This window comes from Balaenoptera acutorostrata, chromosome 9, assembly GCF_949987535.1.
Source record: "Balaenoptera acutorostrata chromosome 9, mBalAcu1.1, whole genome shotgun sequence".
Lineage (NCBI taxonomy): Eukaryota > Metazoa > Chordata > Mammalia > Artiodactyla > Balaenopteridae > Balaenoptera > Balaenoptera acutorostrata.
This window is the reverse complement of record NC_080072.1, coordinates 17,611,804-17,629,911: the sequence shown is the minus strand read 5'-3', so window position 1 is coordinate 17,629,911 and position 18,108 is coordinate 17,611,804. Positions and strand designations below refer to the sequence as shown.

The window sequence follows — 18,108 nt, the reverse complement described above, 5'->3', positions numbered from 1 at the left end:
AGTTCCTCATCTTCCTAGTCCGCCATCTTGACTCTGCCTCCTTTCCAGACTTTAGGCTTTATTTATTTATTTATTTAATTCGAGTGTCCTTCCTTGACTGTTCCCATATGGAATGGATCTTGATCTTATATATCCTTGCCAAAACCTTTGTGCACTTTACCACGGAGTAAAGGGTTGAAGGGTTGACCTCTATACTACAATTTTTAAAAATGACCTTCTAGGTCCTTCTAGGAAACAAGAAGATGGTAATAAACATGTATCCTTCCTTTCTAAATGAACAGTACTTTAGGATAAATAAATAATCGATGAGAAAAGTCTCTTTATAGGAGTATTCCAACTAGTAAACTAGGAATGATCATTGCAGCCCCTAATTAACTTATGGCAGTGATTACCACTGGCTGCTAACATCACAAATAGAGAGACAGTATGTGTGTACTCTTGGAAGTTCACACTACCACCTATGAAATAGTTTTGCTCCCACTCCTCCCCAAAAAAGTCAATCCTGAATCCAGTCAAGCCTCTAACTACCAACTTACGGGAAATACAGGGGACAAAGGAACATGTCAAATGGTTCCATGAGGATGCAATAAGCAGAGTCCAGTCAGTGTGAAACTACAGGATAAATACCCTATATTTCTTGTACAGAAATAACTTTTAAAAATTAGGTGGTGGACTCTAGAGATCAAAAGAGACTTAAGGAATACATTAGCCATTTGCAATGTATGAACTTTATTTAGATTATGATTAAAACTGTAAAAGCAAAGCAAAGTTTTATAAGACAGGGAAATAGGCACACCAGATGAATACTTGATGGTATTAAAGAATAATTTTCAATATTTTAGGCCAAACTTTTTCAAGTTTATCTTTTAAATATGAGGTTGTATCTTTTAGAGGTAACACTGAAAAACTTACTGGTGAAATTTTATAAAGTCTGGGATTTGCTTCAGATTAGCATGGATGAGGGTTTAGATGAAATAGGATTGGCCATGAGTTGTTGATAAATGTTGAATCTAGGTGATGAACACATGGAGTTCATTATACTGTTCCCTTTATTTGTATATGTATTTGAAAATTTTCATTATAAAATACCTAAGAGATGTAATCACAAAAGTGAGCAAAGAAATGACATAGAAAATGAATAGGTAAATTTTTTTAATTGATACATCTTAAACTAAAAATATATTTGTTTAAGTAATTAAGTCAAATACCCCGTGGATGAGTTAGATAGATTCAGACACAGTTAAATAATTAGTGAATTGCAAGCTTTGTGTAAAAAATTACCTGGAGTATTATAGAGACAAGGAGGTAAAGGAATCAACAGATTCAGAAAGTACCATGTATCCCAAGCTGGGTAAATAAAAAGAAATCCACGCCAAGATACATTATAACAAAGACAAAGATATCTTACAAGCATCTGTTTCAGTCAGGGTACTGTCAGGAAAACAAAAACAACATTAGGTATTTCAGAAGAGCACATTGAATTTAGAGAATTGATTACAGGCATACCTTGTTTTATTGTGCTTCGCTTTATTGCACTTGGCAGATGCTGCATTTTTTGCAAATTGAAGGTTTGCAGCAACCCTGTCTTGAGCAAGTCTATTGGTGCCATTTTTCCAGCAGCATTTGCTCACTTCATCCCTTTGTCACATTTTGGTAATTCTCACAATATTTCGAACTTTTTCATTATTATTATTTGTGTTATGGTGATTCTGTAGCCAGTTATCTTTGACGTTACTACTGCCACTCAAGACTCAGGTGATTGTTAGCATTTTTTAGCAAGAAAGTATTTTTAATTAAGATATGTACATTGTTTTTTAGACATAATGCTATTGCACACTTGACAGACTACAGTATAGTGTAAACATAACTTTTATATGCACTGGGAAACCAAAAAGTTCGTGTGACTCGCTTTATTGCAATATTCCCTTTATTGTGGTAGTCTGTAACTGAACCCGCAGTATCTCTGAGGCATGACAGTACATTGTGGTGGAGGGCTGAAAAAAAAAAAAGGAAACACTTAGGTAAACCAGAGATACTAATTGTAGGGAACGAGAAGGTAAGCATTTGAGATTTTCAAAATCTAGAGTCCACGGGAGAGAGCTCTGAACGAGCTAGACTTCCTGCTTCTGAGGAGGGAGCATGGGCTGGCTGCTGGGTCTGGGAGTGCTGGAAGAAGCTGGAGACCAGAGTGCTGACCACAAAGTGCTGTTGCCAGAATGACAGTGACAGGAGCAGCATGCAAACTGGCAGGAAAAGTCCCTTTCCCTCTTACCTTCCAATCCCCTGCACATATGTTTGCAGAACCTAACAAGAAGCCAGCTAGCAAAGGAGAAATGTGGTTTGCAGAGTTCCAGCCACGGTATCACAAAGCAGATTATAGAATTTTGGATTTGCATCTGAGAGAAAATAGCTTAAGAAATATGACAGCAGCCATTCATTCATTTATTGATTCATTCAACAAATACGTAGCAAAGTATTGTGCCAGATACTTTTCAGGTGCTTGGCATAAATCAGTGAAGAAAAATTTAGACCTAGATCTCTGCCCTCATGGGGACAGAAAGGACAGATCACCTATAGAGAAGAGATGGCTCAAATGACAGCCTGTTTCTCATAGCAGCTATCTAAGCCAGATGACAGTTTCGGAAGGATACTGGGCCCGCTAGAATTGTGCACCCTACAAGGAGGGAAGAATAAAGACATTTAAAGATAAAGAACTGGAAAAAGTTTACCAAGAGCCCCACCCTAAAGGAACTTTTCTATATGATAGCTAGAGAAGGATTGTCTGAGACAAAGGAAGATTCACTAAGCAAATAAAATTATACAGGTATACAAACCCAGACAAACACTGTCTGTAGAAAACAATTTGTGGGGTTTTAAAATTTTTTTATTTATTTATTGTTAATTTTTTATTTTTTTTAACATCTTTATTGGAGTGTAATTGCTTTACAATGGTGTGTCTGCTTTATAACAAAGTGAATCAGCTATACATATATTCCCATATCTCTTCCCTCTTGCGTCTCCCTCCCACCCTCTCTATCCCCCCCCAGGTGGTCACAAAGCACCAAGCTGATCTCCCTGTGCTATGTGGCTGCTTCCCACTAGCTATCTATTTTACATTTGGTAATGTATATATGTCCATGACACTCTTCTCACTTCATCCCAGCTTACCCTTCCCCCGCCTGTGTCCTCAAGTCCATTCTATACGTCTGTGTCTTTATTCCTGTCCTGCCCCTAGGTTCTTCAAAACCTTTTTTTTTTTTTTTTAGATTCCATATATATGTGTTAGCGTACGGTATTTGTTTTTCTCTTTCTGACTTACTTCACTCTGTATGACAGACTCTAGGTCCATCCACCTCACTACAAATAACTCAATTTCGTTTCCTTTTATGCCTGAGTAATATTCCATTGTATGTATGTGCCACATCTTCTTTATCCATTCATCTGTAGATGGACACTTAGGTTGCTTCCATGTCCTGGCTGTTGTAAATAGAGCTGCAATGAACATTGTGGTACATGACTCTTTTTGAATTATGGTTTTCTCAGGGTATATGCCCAGTAGTGGGATTGCTGGGTCGTATGATAGTTCTATTTTTAGTTTTTTAAGGAACCTCCATACTGTTCTCCATAGTGGCTGTATCAATTTACATTCCCACCAACAGTGCAAGAGGGTTCTCTTTTCTCCACACCCTCTCCAGCATTATTGTTTGTAGATTTTTTGATGATGGCCATTCTGACTGGTGTGAGGTGATACCTCATTGTAGTTTTGATTTGCATTTCTCTAATGATTAGTGATGTTGAGCATCCTTTCATGTGTTTCTTGTCAATCTCTATATCTTCTTTGGAGAAATGTCTATTTAGGTCTTCTGCCCATTTTTGGATTGGGTTGTTTGTCTTTTTGATATTGAGCTGCAGGAGCTGCTTGTAAATTTTGGAGATTAATCCTTTGTCAGTTACTTCATTTGCAAATATTTTCTCCCATTCTGAGGGTTGTCTTTTTGTCTTGTTTATGGTTTCCTTTGCTGTGCAAAAGCTTTTAAGCTTCATTATGTCCCATTTGTTTATTTTTGTTTTTATTTCCATTTCTCTAGGAGGTGGGTCAAAAAAGATCTTGCTGTGATGTATGTCATAGAGTGTTCTGCCTATGTTTTCCTCTAGTGTCTGGCCTTACATTTAGGTCTTTAATCCATTTTGAGGTTTTTTTTGTGTATGGTGTTAGGAAGTGTTCTAATTTCACTTTTTTACATGTAGCTGTCTGGTTTTCCCAGAACCACTTATTGAAGAGGCTGTCTTTTCTCTATTGTATATTCTTGCCTCCTTTATCAAATATAAGGTGACCATATGTGTGTGGGTTTATCTCTGGGCTTTCTATCCTGTTCCATTGATCTATATTTCTGTTTTTGTGCTAGTACCATACTCTCTTGATTACTGTAGCTTTGTAGTATAGTCTGAAGTCCAGGAGCCTGATTCCTCCAGCTCTGTTTTTCTTTCTCAAGATTGCTTTGGCTATTCGGGGTCTTTTGTGTTTCCTTACAAATGATGAAATTTTTTGTTCTAGTTCTGGGAAAAATGCCATTGATAGTTTGATAGGGATTGCACTGAATCTGTAGATTGCTTTGGGTAGTATAGTCATTTTCACAATGTTGATTCTTCCAATCCAAGAACATGGTATATCTCTCCATCTGTTTGTATCATCTTTAATTTCTTTCATCAGTGTCTTATAGTTTTCTGCATACAGGTCTTTTGTCCCCTTAGGTAGGTTTATTCCTAGGTATTTTATTCTTTTTGTTGCAATGGTAAATGGGAGTGTTTCCTTAATTTCTCTTTCAGATTTTTCATCATTAGTGTATAGGAATGCAAGAGATTTCTCTGCATTAATTTTGTATCCTGCAACCTTACCAAATTCATTGATTAGCTCTAGTAGTTTTCTGGTAGCATCTTTAGGATTCTCTATGTATAGTATCATGTCATCTGCAAACAGTGATACTTTTACTTCTTTTCCGATTTGGATTCCTTTTATTTCTTTTTCTTCTCTCATTGCTGTGGCTAAAACTTCCAAAACTGTGTTGAATAATAGTGGTGAGAGTGGACAACTTTGTCTTGTTCCTGATCTTAGAGGAAATGGTTTCCGTTTTTCACCATTGAGAACGATGTTGGCTGTGGGTTTGTCATATATGGCCTTTATTATGTTGAGGTAAGTTCCCTCTACGCCTACTTTCTGGAGGGTTTTTATCATAAATGGGTGTTGAATTTTGTCAAAAGCTTTTTCTGCATCTATTGAGATGATCATATGATTTCTATTCTTCAATTTGTTAATATGGTGTATCACATTGATTGATTTGCATACATTGAAGAATCCTTGCATTCCTGGGATAAACCCCACTTGATCATGGTGTATGATCCTTTTAATGTGCTGCTGGATTCTGTTTGCTAGTATTTTGTTGAGGATTTTTGCATCTATGTTCATCAGTGATATTGGCCTGTAGTTTTCTTTCTTTGTGACATCTTTGTCTGGTTTTGGTATCAGGGTGATGGTGGCCTCATAGAATGAGTTGAGGAGTGTTCCTCCCTCTGCTGTATTTTGGAAGAGTTTGAGAAGGATAGTTGTTAGCTCTTCTCTTAAGTGTTTGATAGAATTTGCCTGTGAAGCCATCTGGTCCTAGGCTTTTGTTTGTTGGAAGAGTTTTAATCACAGTCTTAATTTCAGTGCTTGTGATTGGTCTGTTTATATTTTCTATTTCTTTCTGGTTCAGTCTCGGAAGTGGCTAAACTGAAATGCTGGAGAAATGTACATTTGAGAGTGGGATGATCAGAGTTAAGGTATTCAAAGGCCCTTTTAGTGTTCAGAAGGAGTGAGTTAATATATTACTTGGACTTTGTTAAGTTAAATATTAAGTAGAAATTTAAGGGTAACCTTTAAAAGAAATGTGCAACTCCCAAACCTCTGAGGGTAAAATAATGAAGTAAGAACAGGAGGACCAAAAAAAAAAAAAAATCAATCCAAGGAATGGCAAGAAAAAAAAAAAAGGAGGAAAAAAAGCATTCAAGAATCAGGATAAAAAGAAACCAAGAAATATGATAAACAGTCTTGAAAAAAATCTGTAATATAACAGTCACAATAATGTCAAATTGGAAAATTTTTAAAGGAGCTACATGTTTTTAAGAGTCATACCTAAAGCATAATAGAAATGTTAATGGGAAAATACTAATCAAAAAGGAATATACTATCAAAAGGAAGTAGCTATAGTTATATTAATTACCTGGAAATATATATTTCAAAGCAGAAAAAATGATTAGGGTCAGAGAGAATGACCACATAATGATAAAAGCTTTAATTCACCAGAAAAACAAATATACTGCTTCTAACCTTATACATAGCAATAAAAATAACCTCAAAATATATAAAGCAGAAAATGATTGATTTAATGAGAGAAATTGACAAACCAACACACACACCTTTCTCTACTGTTGATAAGCCATTCAGTCTGTCTGAATTTATATTCATAAGTATATTAGTCTGTGATTTTCTTGTAATATTTTGTCTAGTTTTGGTATCAGGATGATAATGACTGTGTGTAATGAGTTGGGAAGTGTTCCCTACCCTTATTTTTCTGGAAAAGATTGTAGAGGATTGGTATTATATCTTCCTTAAATGTTTGATACAAAATTCACCATTGAAGCCATCTGAACAGGAAGTTTTCTTTGCGAGAGATTTTTAACTATAAACTCAATTTCTTTAATGAGAGTATTCAAATTGTCTTTCTTCTTGAGTGAGCTTTGTTAGTTGTGTCTTTAATTTGTCTAGTTTATCTAAGTCATTGAATTTATTGACATAAAGTTGTTCATAATAGTCCCTTATCATTCCATTAATATCTGTAGGATTTGTAGTAATGTACCTTTCTCAATTCTTATCTTGGGACTTTGTATCTTTTCTCTTTTTTTCCCAGTCACATTGACTAATAAAAGTTTATCAGTTTTTATTGAACTTCCCAAAGAATGAGTTTTTGGATCCATTGATTTTTCTCTATTGTTTTTCTGTTTTCTCTTTCATTGAGGTCTGCTCTTATCTTTGTTATCTCCTGTATTCTGCTTGCGTAGGATTTAATTTGACAAGTTTTTTGTTTGTTTTTTTTTAGTTTCTCAGTATGGAAGTTTAGGTTACTAATTTGATCCCTTGCTTTTCTAATGTAGGGGTTTAGTGCTAAAAGTTCCCTCTAAATTCTGTGCCAGCTGCATATCACAAGTTTTATTTGTGATATTTTTATTTTCATTCAGTTTAAAATGGTTTATAATTTTCCTTCTAATCTCCTCTTTGATCCATAAATTATTTAGAAGTGTGTTATGTGGTTTCTAACTATTGGGTATTTTCCAGATATCTTGCTTTAATTGATTTCTAATTTAATCACACTGTGGTAAATCAGTATACTTTGTATGATTTGAATTATTTTAAACTTATTCAGACTTCTTTTATGCCCCAGAATATGATCTGTCTTGATAAATGTTCCGTAAGCACCAGAAAAGAATGCATCTTCTGCTGTTGTTAGACTGTTGTAGAAATGTCATTTAAGTCAAGTTGGTTGATAGTACTCTCTATATATTCTTTATATTTACTGATTTTTTTGTCTACTTCTATCAATTATTGAGAGGTATGTTGAAATCTACAGCTGTAATTTTGAATTTTTTTATATCTTATTTTAGTTCTATCAGTTTTTGATTTGTGTATTTTTGGGTTCTGTTATTAGGTGCAGAAATCAGTGAAGTAGAAAACAAAGACAGAATGGAGATCAACACTCCAAAAATTGTTTCTTTGAAATGACTAGTAAAATTAACCTCTGGCAAAATTAAGAAAAAAGAAAGCACAAATAACCAATATTGGGGTAAAAGTGGAAACAAAACTACAGCTATATCAGACTAAAGAGATAAGGATACAGTTAACAATTTTATGCCAATAAATTTGAAAATAGGTAAAGAACACAAATTTCTAGAAAAAAATTATTTTATCCAAACTGATGTGGGTCTTATAACTCTCAAATAGATTGAAGCAGTAGGTTTAAAAAAAACTCACCAAGAATAAAACAAACTGTTAATTTTGCAGGTGAATTCTACCAAACTTTTGAAAAATACACCATCAGGTTCTTCTGGACTACAGAAAAAGGAACAACTTCCCAATTAATTCCTAGAGACTAGTGTAACTCTGAAAACAAAACTAGACAAAGACATTATGAGAAAGAAAAATTATAGGTTAATCTCACTCACAAACATAGGTATCAAAACCATAACAAAATATTAACAGACTGAACATATATGCATGCCTTTGGATTCAGTCTGTTAACATTTTATATATATATATATATATATATATATATATACATACATACATATATAAAAGATGCACCTTGACCAGTTGGGTTTATCCCAGAAATACCAATCTAAACAGTCTAACTTTAGGAAAATCTTAAATTTCATCAACCAAATCAAAGGGGAAAAATTATGAAATCATTTTAGTAGATTGCATCTGATAAAATTCAGTACATTCATGATACAAAGCTAATGCAAATTAAGAATAGACAAGGATTTCCTTAATCTGATGAGAAGAATCAACAAATCTTCATCAAAGATAATTGTTAATGGGGGAAATATTTAAAATAATTCTTTGCAATCAGGAAAAAGAATGCCCACCACTACCACTTCTTTTCAGCATTGTACTAAAAGTCCTAACAAGTATAGTAAATCAAGAAAAAGAAAGTAATGGCATAAGTATTAGGAAGAAAAAAATGTTATTCAGAAATGATGTGATTATCTACATAGCAAACCTAAAAGGATCTACAGACAAATATTTAGAAATAACAATGTTTTTATCAAGGTGGCTGCCTGTAAAGTCAATAAATAAAAATAAGTTGCATTTCTGTACAGCAGCAATAAATATTAGAAAACATAATTTTTAATATGTATTTACTTTGTTACAAAAATACAACGTTCGCAGTACAAAATCTAACAAAAAAGTCATGAGACTTAGGTGCAGAAAGTGATAAAACTTTATTGAAAGACATTTTAAAAGACCTAAATAAACAGAAAGATATGTAATGTTCATGGATAAGAAGACAGACACCATAAACATGTCAGTTTTCCCCAATTTGATTTATAGAGTCAATCCTATTGTAATCAAAATAACAACAGGGTTTTTTATGGCACTTAAAAAGCAGATCTTTACATTAATATGGAAGGGTAAAACAGACAACACTCTTGAAAAGAAGAATAGGTTGTGAGAATTGCCTTTTATGAAAAATTACAAAACAAGACATTCTGCCATTTGCTCAAGAAATAAGCAAAAATAATGAGGGGGACTAAATAGGAAGCCCAGAAAGTCTGTAGTGTACACAGAGCTGTGGAAGATCAACGGGGGGAGACAGGGGACTATTCAGAAAGCTTGCTGGGGCAATTAATTTCAATCCTCACCTCACATCATACACAAAAAATGAACTCCATGTGAATTAAGGACTCAAGTATCAAAAATACTTTAAAAATTAAAATAAACTGTGGGAGATGATCTCTCTGGCCTTGAAGTACAAAAAGATTTCTTAAAGAAGATATATAAGCACAAGCTAGAGAAGAGAATGTTATTAAGTTCAACTACATTAAAGGTTAAAATTTTTTAATTAAAGACATTTTTTAAATTAAAGAAGCCAGAGTGAGAGAAAATTCATTTAACACATTTAACCTACAAGGATTAATATGCAGAGCATGTAAATAAAGTGATGAGAAAGATAAATAATAAAATAGAAAAATGTATAAAAGATATTAACAGACATTTCACAGAAAAAAGGTATGTATGACCAATAAACACAAGAAACAATTCTCAATCTCACTAATAATCAGGAAATGCAAATAAAGGCTACAGTAAGATACTGTTTTATCCCCACTGATAATACCAAGAGTTAGAAAGGATATAAAGCAAGAGGCACTTTTAAACATTGCTGATAGCACTGAAACTTGTCGTAACACCTTTAGGAAGCAATTTGGCTTTCTCTTGTTATGTTGGACATCTGCGCATCCTCTGACCCAGCAGTTCCACTCCTAGGTATCTAGACTAGAGAACCTCTTTGTACATCTATTGGCAACGGGAAGCTAACTTAAAAACAGGAAATAACTCAAACCCTCCCATTTACAGAAAATGTGTTCACTTAATGGACATTTAATTGTGCAGCAAGGAAATTGAATGAACTGAAACTACATACAGCAACATGGATGAATCTTAGAGGGCTGAATAAAAACACCAAGTCCCAGAAGGCTGCTTACACCATGTTTATAATGCACAGGAAGAAGTAAACTAAGTAGTGTATTGTTGGAGCAAATATGTGTGTGTAAGTGATAGAACGGTGTTTAAAAAGAGCAATGGAATAATAAACACAACACTTGGGATAGCGTGTGCCTCTGGAGAAAAGACAAGAGGATGGCATAGTGTAAGAACATACAGAAGAAGCAGGTTCATTCTTTAGTAGGGTAGCGGTTTCTGGAATATTATTTTATGCTTTACTGCATACATGTATATTTTATATAATTACATATTTGTTGTATGTGTATATATATAAATATGTTCTTCAGTATGTGTCAGATATTGGCATTAAAGAAAGATAATTTTATTTTCTTAAAAAAAGAATGCTTTTGGAAAGCCAGTCAGAAGAATCAAGTCATAAAGAAGGAGGAACACATCAGGCTAGCTTCAGATTTCTGTGCAGCACCCATTCAAACCAAGAGGCAATGGAGCAGTACCAGCAAATTATTCAAGGAAAGAAAGAATGAGCCATGGTTTTATATCCAGCCAGCTGTGCTTCAGGCATAAAGGCTATAGACAGAAAGTTTTGAACTTATGTGATTGTATTTGTTTGCTAGGGGTGCCGTAACAAAATACTATAGATGGGGTGGCTTAAACAATAGAAATTTATTTTCTCACAGTTCTGGAGGCTACAAGTCGGGGATCCAGGTGCCGGCAGGGTTGTTTTCCTCTGAGGCCTTGCTCCTTGGTTTGCAGTTGGCCACCCTGTTGGCACCTCTCGCCATCATCCCTCTGCACACACGACCCTGATTTATCTCTTCCTCTTCTATAAATCCTTCACATAAATCCAGTTATATTAGATTAGGGCCCCACAATAATGGCCTCATTTTAACTTAATCAGCTCTTTAAAGACTTTATTTCTAAATAGTTACATTCTGAGGAACTAGAGATTGGAGACTTCAACATATGAATTTGGGGGGACACAGTTCAGCCCATACCAACAATCTCAGAGAATAATTTTCCCATCAGCCCTTCTTAAGAAAACTACTAGAAGATAAACTTCAGCCAACCAGGAGATGACTAGGGAAGCCACACAAAAGTAATGTCAGTGATCAAGGACTATATTTAACTGTAGAACCAATACAAAAACAAAGGCAGGAAATTGGGTGATAGAACAGAATATAAATGCTATGTGCCTTGACAATGAAAAATGATAAAATTACCAAAAAAATAGATTGGAAGACAGAAAGAAGATAGGAAGCAGGGTAAGTTTTCTGATGCCTCATCTGTAATGGCTGGGAGTTAGAGACCGCCCATCAGAATGAAATAGACAGGAAAATGCAAAATTAAACCTAAATTAACCCGATATTAGACCTAAATTAAGTACTAAAGTTTTGTATAGATAAAGGTAGCATCACAGTGGGGGAGAGAGGAATTACTCATTAACTATTATTGAGACAACTTAGTAGCCATCTGGAAAAAAAATTAAATTGGAGCCATATCTTTTACAGCAAGTTAAATTTTAAGTGGATCAAAGGTTTAAATGTGAAAAATGAAACTACAAATGTTCTGGGGAAAAAAACATGGTAAAAATTCTTGATAACCTTGGAGTAAACAAGACCTTCCTAACTGAAAATCCAGAAGCCATCAGAAATAGATTAATGAACTGAACTATGTAGAAATTAAAACCTTTATATCACACAAAGCACCGTAAGTCCAAAGGCAGACTTGAGAAGCCTGGGGGAATGTATCTGTAATTCATATACAGGCAAGGGACTAATCTCCCTTATACCTAAAGAGCTCTCTCATATAGATAAGCTAAAGACCTCACAGAAAAATTAACAATATAAGAACAGGTCGTTCACAGAAAAGAAATACAAAAGGCTGTCAAACATGAAAGGATGGTCAGCTCCATTCGTAAGAAGGGAAATGCAGATTTAAACCACATTTTCACCTATCAAAGATCCCAGAGTTTAATAACAGACTCCTTGGTGAGGCCATAAAGAAACAGGGACATGTGTATATTTCTGGTGGGATATTAAATTGCTACAGTCCTATGGAAGGCAGTGTGGTGATTTCTATCAAACTAACATGTGTATCCCCTTGATATAGCACGTCCACACTGGAAATGTATCCTACAGATGCGCTGCACAGACGCAAAATTACACCTATACAAAGTCATGTTTGCAGCATTGTTTTTAATAGTGAAGAATTGGGGGAGAGAGGAATATTCATTAATAAGGACCTAGTTAAATAAATAATGGTACTTCCAAACAATGATATACTATGCAGCTGATAACAAAGGAATGAAGAGGCTTTCTACACACTGATGCAGAAAGATCTCTAAGGTGTACTGTTTAGTGAAAAAAGCAAAGTGCAGATGAATGTTATCTCTTATATAAGTAATAGGCTTATAAAAGCAGGACTGAGAGAGAAGTCTGTATTCAAATTTGCTTATATAAAGCATAAAGAAATCCTAGAAGGTTACATAAGAAACTAAAAATAGTGTTTACTTGTATATAATAGTGACAAGGATGGCAGGGAGGTTTTTCTTTGTATAACTATATATAATTTCTGGTTTTTGAAATGTGAATGAATTACCTGTTCAAAAAGATAAGTAAATTTAAATATAAAAGAACATGGGCATGAAATATAGTTCTGCTACTTAGTAATTGAGTGGATTTGGACAAGATATTTAACCTCTCTGGATCATAGTTTTCTTATCTATAAAAAGGCTGCAATAGTAGAATCAAGCTTATAGGGTTGTTATTAGGATTAATAAGAGGATGAATATAAGTGTATAGCAGACCACCAGGACCAGGTAAGTATTCAGTTAAATGGTCATTAACTTGTGTTACTTGTGTTACTGTTCTTAATCTTGGTGGTAAATTAGTGTGTTATTTAAGAAACATCAGCCTTAGCTGACCATTCCTTTGTAGAACCAGACGTCCTGGGTCCTTTCCAGCATGGCAGCCCTCTATTGGAGAGTGAAAGGCCAAGGAAAGAAGGCAATTGACTGCCTACGCCAGGCCCTGCACTATGCTCCACACCAAATGAAGGTGAGTGGGACTCAGAGGTGTGAATTCCCATCCCTCAGTCCTTTCCTTTGCCCAGTGGTTTATTCTGAGGTTTCAACAACCTTCCTCATGCTCAGCCTATAAGAAAATGGCAAAAGGCTAAGATAGGGCGGAAAAACTTATGACCCCACTTGTGCCACCACAAGCCTGTGAATTACACCCACTATTGTGCGTTCCCTACCTCAGCAAGATGGAACATCAGGGAAGGGCTTCAAGATCACTGTAAAACATTATATCAGGAGCAGGCATTGCCGAGTTCTGAATGCAGCTCTGCCTCTCACTAGGTTTGTGATCTTAGGCAAATTCTTAAACCTCTGTGACCTTATTAATGACATGCAGTCTGTGGGTGTCCAGCAAGGACAAAGATGGGTCATTTTTTCTGTTTCTTCTGTATCTCCTATAGAAGAACCCAGTGATATAGAACAATGCAATATAGATAGCGGTTGCTCAGGTAACACATTTAAAGGGAATAAATATTTGTGATATTAATAAATATTTGTGATGATAATACTGCTACTTATTCAACCCATCATTCTGTGCTCTGTACTGCTAGGCGATAGGGAAGGGCGAAGACTCTGGATCAGGGGTCAGGGAACTTTTTCTGTAAAGGGCCAGGTGGTACAAATTTAGGGTCTGAGGCCAGACAGGCTCTGTTGCAGCCACTCAGTTCTGCCATGATAGCATGAAAACAGCCACAGAAATACCTAAGGGAATGGGAATGGTGTGGTCCAATAAAAAGTTACAAAAGCAGGCAGCAGGCTGGACGTGGCCTGTGGGCCACAGCTTGCAAAGCCCCTGCCTCAGGCAGCGCGGCGGTCCTTGCAGAAAACCCCTTGGCTCTGTGACGGCATGCCCCAGAGTGTGGGCTGTGCAGAGCGTCGGGCCACCAACTTCCCTTACCAAGCTGCAGCGCGACCAGGAGCTTGCACCAGGATGGAAGCCAACAACCGCACACAGCAGGTTTTTACGCAGCTGACATGTTTGTTTGTTTGTTGAGGCAAGTCTCACTCAGCGAAAGAAGCACTGCTTGGATAGGCTGGTGCGCGCCCCTCCCGTCACAGACCCGTAGCAGACGGCAGCCTCCTGCGCCGAGTTGCACGACTCTGCCATTCACCAGGAAACGCTGACCACGTTACTTACGATCACCAGAGCTGAGAATGAAAGCTCTTCCCTTCTCGCGTTCTCCTTCCTCCCCCAGGACGTGCCCCTCATTAGCCTGGCCAACATCCTGCACAACGCCAAGCTCTGGAACGATGCCGTCATCGTGGCCACCATGGCAGTGGAGATCGCGCCACACTTTGCTGTGAACCACTTCACGCTGGGCAACGTCTACGTGGCGATGGTGAGGTTGGCCTGTGAGCGGAGCAAACCAGCTCTGCCGCCTTCTCTCGGGCACATCTTCTTTGATTTCAAACCCTCTTTGACTGTGTCAGTGTCCTCCAGTTTCCTGTAAGTTTTGCGTCTAAAATTGTTAGCTCTCCACCAAAGGTATATTTTATAGGTAAGGGGTTTGTGAGTTTTTAAAATAATACAGGAAATTCATCCACGTATTTGCAACTATGTAGTTCCTCACCTTGAGTTTTTAACAGTAATAGAGTCAGATTTACCTGCAGTTTTCTAGAGACGTCACCTGTTCCAGGAAACCTTACCTAACCCTCCCACGTGGACGGACACACTCTCGTGCTTTCTTACTGCAAGGTTGGGCTAGGTCCCTACGGTTGCACTCATGGTGCCCTGTGCAGATTTCTCTTGTACTTTCACCTTGTTTTATAATTTTTGTTTCAAGTATTAGTCTCTCCCCCTAGACCAGGAGCTCCTTAGGAAAGAGACTCCTCTTCATCTCCCTGTTCCTAGCACTTCACAGGGTTTGGCCCATAGTAGGTGCTCACCAAAGCTTTGATGAATGATGGAATGCCACTAGTTTCATAGGATACCATTTACAGATAAAATGGCAAAGCCCTCCTGTTCAGAACAAGGGCCAATTTCAGAACTTAAAGTCCCAGGGGTCCCCCAGAAGCTGTCATAGCCGAACTTAACGAGAATTGTGCCATCCACTTTCATCCAAAGCTTGGGGTCCCACATGGGGCTCTTCCCACGGTACTCTCAGTAAAGGTTAATAGAATGAGCAGCTTCGGGCTCTAAGTTTTATGTGTTATCCATGACTTCAAAGGCAGGAAATATAATTTTGGCCAGGTAGGTCTTGCTGAATGTGCAGATTTCCCTCTCTGCTTCTTAAAATTGAAGAATATTTTCATCCCCAGTAAATGCAAAATTTGCTTCTGTGAATGAGAAATTCTGCCTCTCATTTGGCCAGAAGGAGCCATTTAAGCAGTAGATTTGGGCTCTTCTTTGAGAGTATTAGTCTAAGTAAAAGATTAACGCCTTCACTATGGCAGTGATCATTTCCAAACCGTGTTCGTATTTTCAAGTGTTGGGGAGAATAAGAAACTCTTTCAGAATTTACAAGTCTAATTGAGATACCTGACATGACTTCCATCTTTCCAGTTAACAGTAGAAAATTCAGGCAGATGCAAAATAAGCTTTTGCCAGACCTAGTTCTAGAGGTTTCTGCAAGGACTAAAGGAAGGGATTCCATAAAGTGCCTAGCACTGTGCCTGGCACACAGCAGGTACTCAGTAATGTTGGTTCTTACTGTCGCTACCACAATTACTCCTATTGCTGGGCCAAACCTCTGTAAACTTGATCTCCCCTTTCCCTCCAGTTCTTGGGCTCTGCCATAATTTTCTTTGTTATCTCATACCTTGGGGATGGAGGTAGTTGTTTCCTCCAGACCTCAGAGTTTTCCTCAGAGATTTAGATCCACTAAGAAAATACTGCAGGATTGTCACTACCACAGATGTGCTTTTCAAAGAAAAAGAAGTCACCATATATATTTAGTCTGGTGGTAGTACCCCTCTCACTTTTGTCCCTCTGCCCCTCACAGGAAGAGTTTGAAAAAGCACTGGTGTGGTACGAATCTACACTGAAGCTGCAGCCCGAGTTTGTCCCGGCCAAGAACCGAATCCAGACCATCCAGTGTCACTTAATTCTGAAGAAGGGCCGGCGCTCTCCTTAGCTCACTCCTCCCTTCTCTCCTGTCTCTCTTTTCTCATGATCTTCAAAAAAGGAATAAGAAACCAATCATTGTCAGTATCTACTTTTAATGATGTGTGTGACAGTAACTGAGTAAGACATATAACAGGACTTTTACATATGTGGGAATTGGTTTGTTTTGGTTTTTAAGTTCCTTCTTTCCCCCAGCCAACCTCAGAAACATAAATTTCTTAAAAGGAAAATGCAGCCTAAAGATATCATGTAAATACTGAGCCAAGACATTTCTGGAGCTGTGCTCTGTCTCCAAAACCTCGATGCCTTTAGGGCTTTTCTCAGTGGTCCAGCCAGCCTCCTCCACTTCGGTGGAGGGCGAAACCGCATCGCACATTCTCTGCTTCCCGTCGTAGCCTCTGTTGTCAGTGGAAATGCAGAAGCCCATCTGGTGCCAGTCAGTGAGAAGCAATGTTCCGCGCTCTCCCCACTAGATCTCCATGCTGCCCCCAGCCTTGTCCGTTCCATGCTGCTCCGATCCCAACTCTCACAGGTAGTTTGCGGGGGAGGAAGGGGAAATGATTGATTTTAAAAACAAAATATTTACAACAAAAACTCTTAGGATCACCTGACCTTTGTGATGTTATTTATGTTGGGGAGGGAGGGGGGCTGAGAAGGGGAAATCAACAGTGTACAACATCGATATCATTTGTACTTTAATTACAAATCACAAGGAAACCAATAAGTTGAAATCCTATATAACAGGTTTATATATATAGAATATGTATATTTGAAGCCCTCTACAGACTGAGTCTGTGTTTTACTAATTCTTTGTTCACTGTGTTACCCCTCTTGGAACAAGGCATGAGTGTCAGCTCCCTCTCTCTGAGGCCTTCAGACTTAGTCCCTCAGGAGAGCGATGAGCCAAGGTTGAGTGTTCATACAATGCTTATACCTCTGGTCCAAGGAGAGTCAGAAACTCCGGGCATTTGGGAGTCTTCAAGGGCACATACTGAGGACAAAAATAAAAGTTGTTTATGAGAATAGGTCTGTGGTGTGGTTCTTCTTTATAGAACCAGGCTCATTTGGACAGCTCTGAAGCCTAACTATAACTCTGGGTCAGATCTTCTCAAGTCCTATGTTGTCTTTATCTTTCTTTCTTTCCACCACAGCAAGGTGAGGGGAGAAACAATCCATCACTAGGTTTTATGGTTGATGAACTTTATTAACATGATACATTTGACCAGGAAAGATGCACAGTCAGCAGATGTTCAGAGTTGATAATTGACCTTCCTGGGAAAGGAAGAATAATCTAAACCACAAAGTCAGCCCTCTGGTGAGCACTGATCCTAAAGTTCGTCGAAGTAAGCTTCGTGGAGCTTTGGTGAGAGTTGTACCAGTGTGAAACTGAGCATTCCCTTTGGAACAGGACTCCACTGAACACAGGGTTTCCTAGAACATTATCAGACACCAGTCATCTCAAATACTGGGTCACTAAACCTGGAGCATTTGGTTCTAGCAGAGACTGTAATTTCTTAGAAGCAGGTGAGCAATCAGACATGCCTGTCAACTCTCCTTCTGTCTTTCATGCAGCTAGAGTCCAGCTAACTTCAAACAGTTTTATATCAGATGTATTTTGAGAAGCAGCTCATTCACTGCTGGATAAAGTGAACCTCTTTTCACTCAGGATCCTTGTGTGTGTCTGAGTGTATTCCC

At 37.5% G+C, this 18,108-nt stretch overlaps 1 protein-coding gene across 2 annotated transcripts in view; it reads left to right on the top strand.

The window, feature by feature from the left end:
- Window positions 1-17,430, top strand: part of TTC17 (tetratricopeptide repeat domain 17) — a 154,498-nt gene extending 137,068 nt beyond the window's left edge. For both annotated transcript variants that reach the window (XM_007181099.2, XM_007181098.2), the window contains 3 exons: window positions 13,210-13,329; window positions 14,546-14,689; window positions 16,292-17,430. In XM_007181099.2, coding sequence (XP_007181161.1) covers window positions 13,210-13,329; window positions 14,546-14,689; window positions 16,292-16,423 — 396 coding nt within the window. In that variant the 3' untranslated portion in view covers window positions 16,424-17,430. The remainder of the gene's footprint in view (window positions 1-13,209; window positions 13,330-14,545; window positions 14,690-16,291) is intronic.
- Window positions 17,431-18,108: the final 678 nt, after the last annotated feature.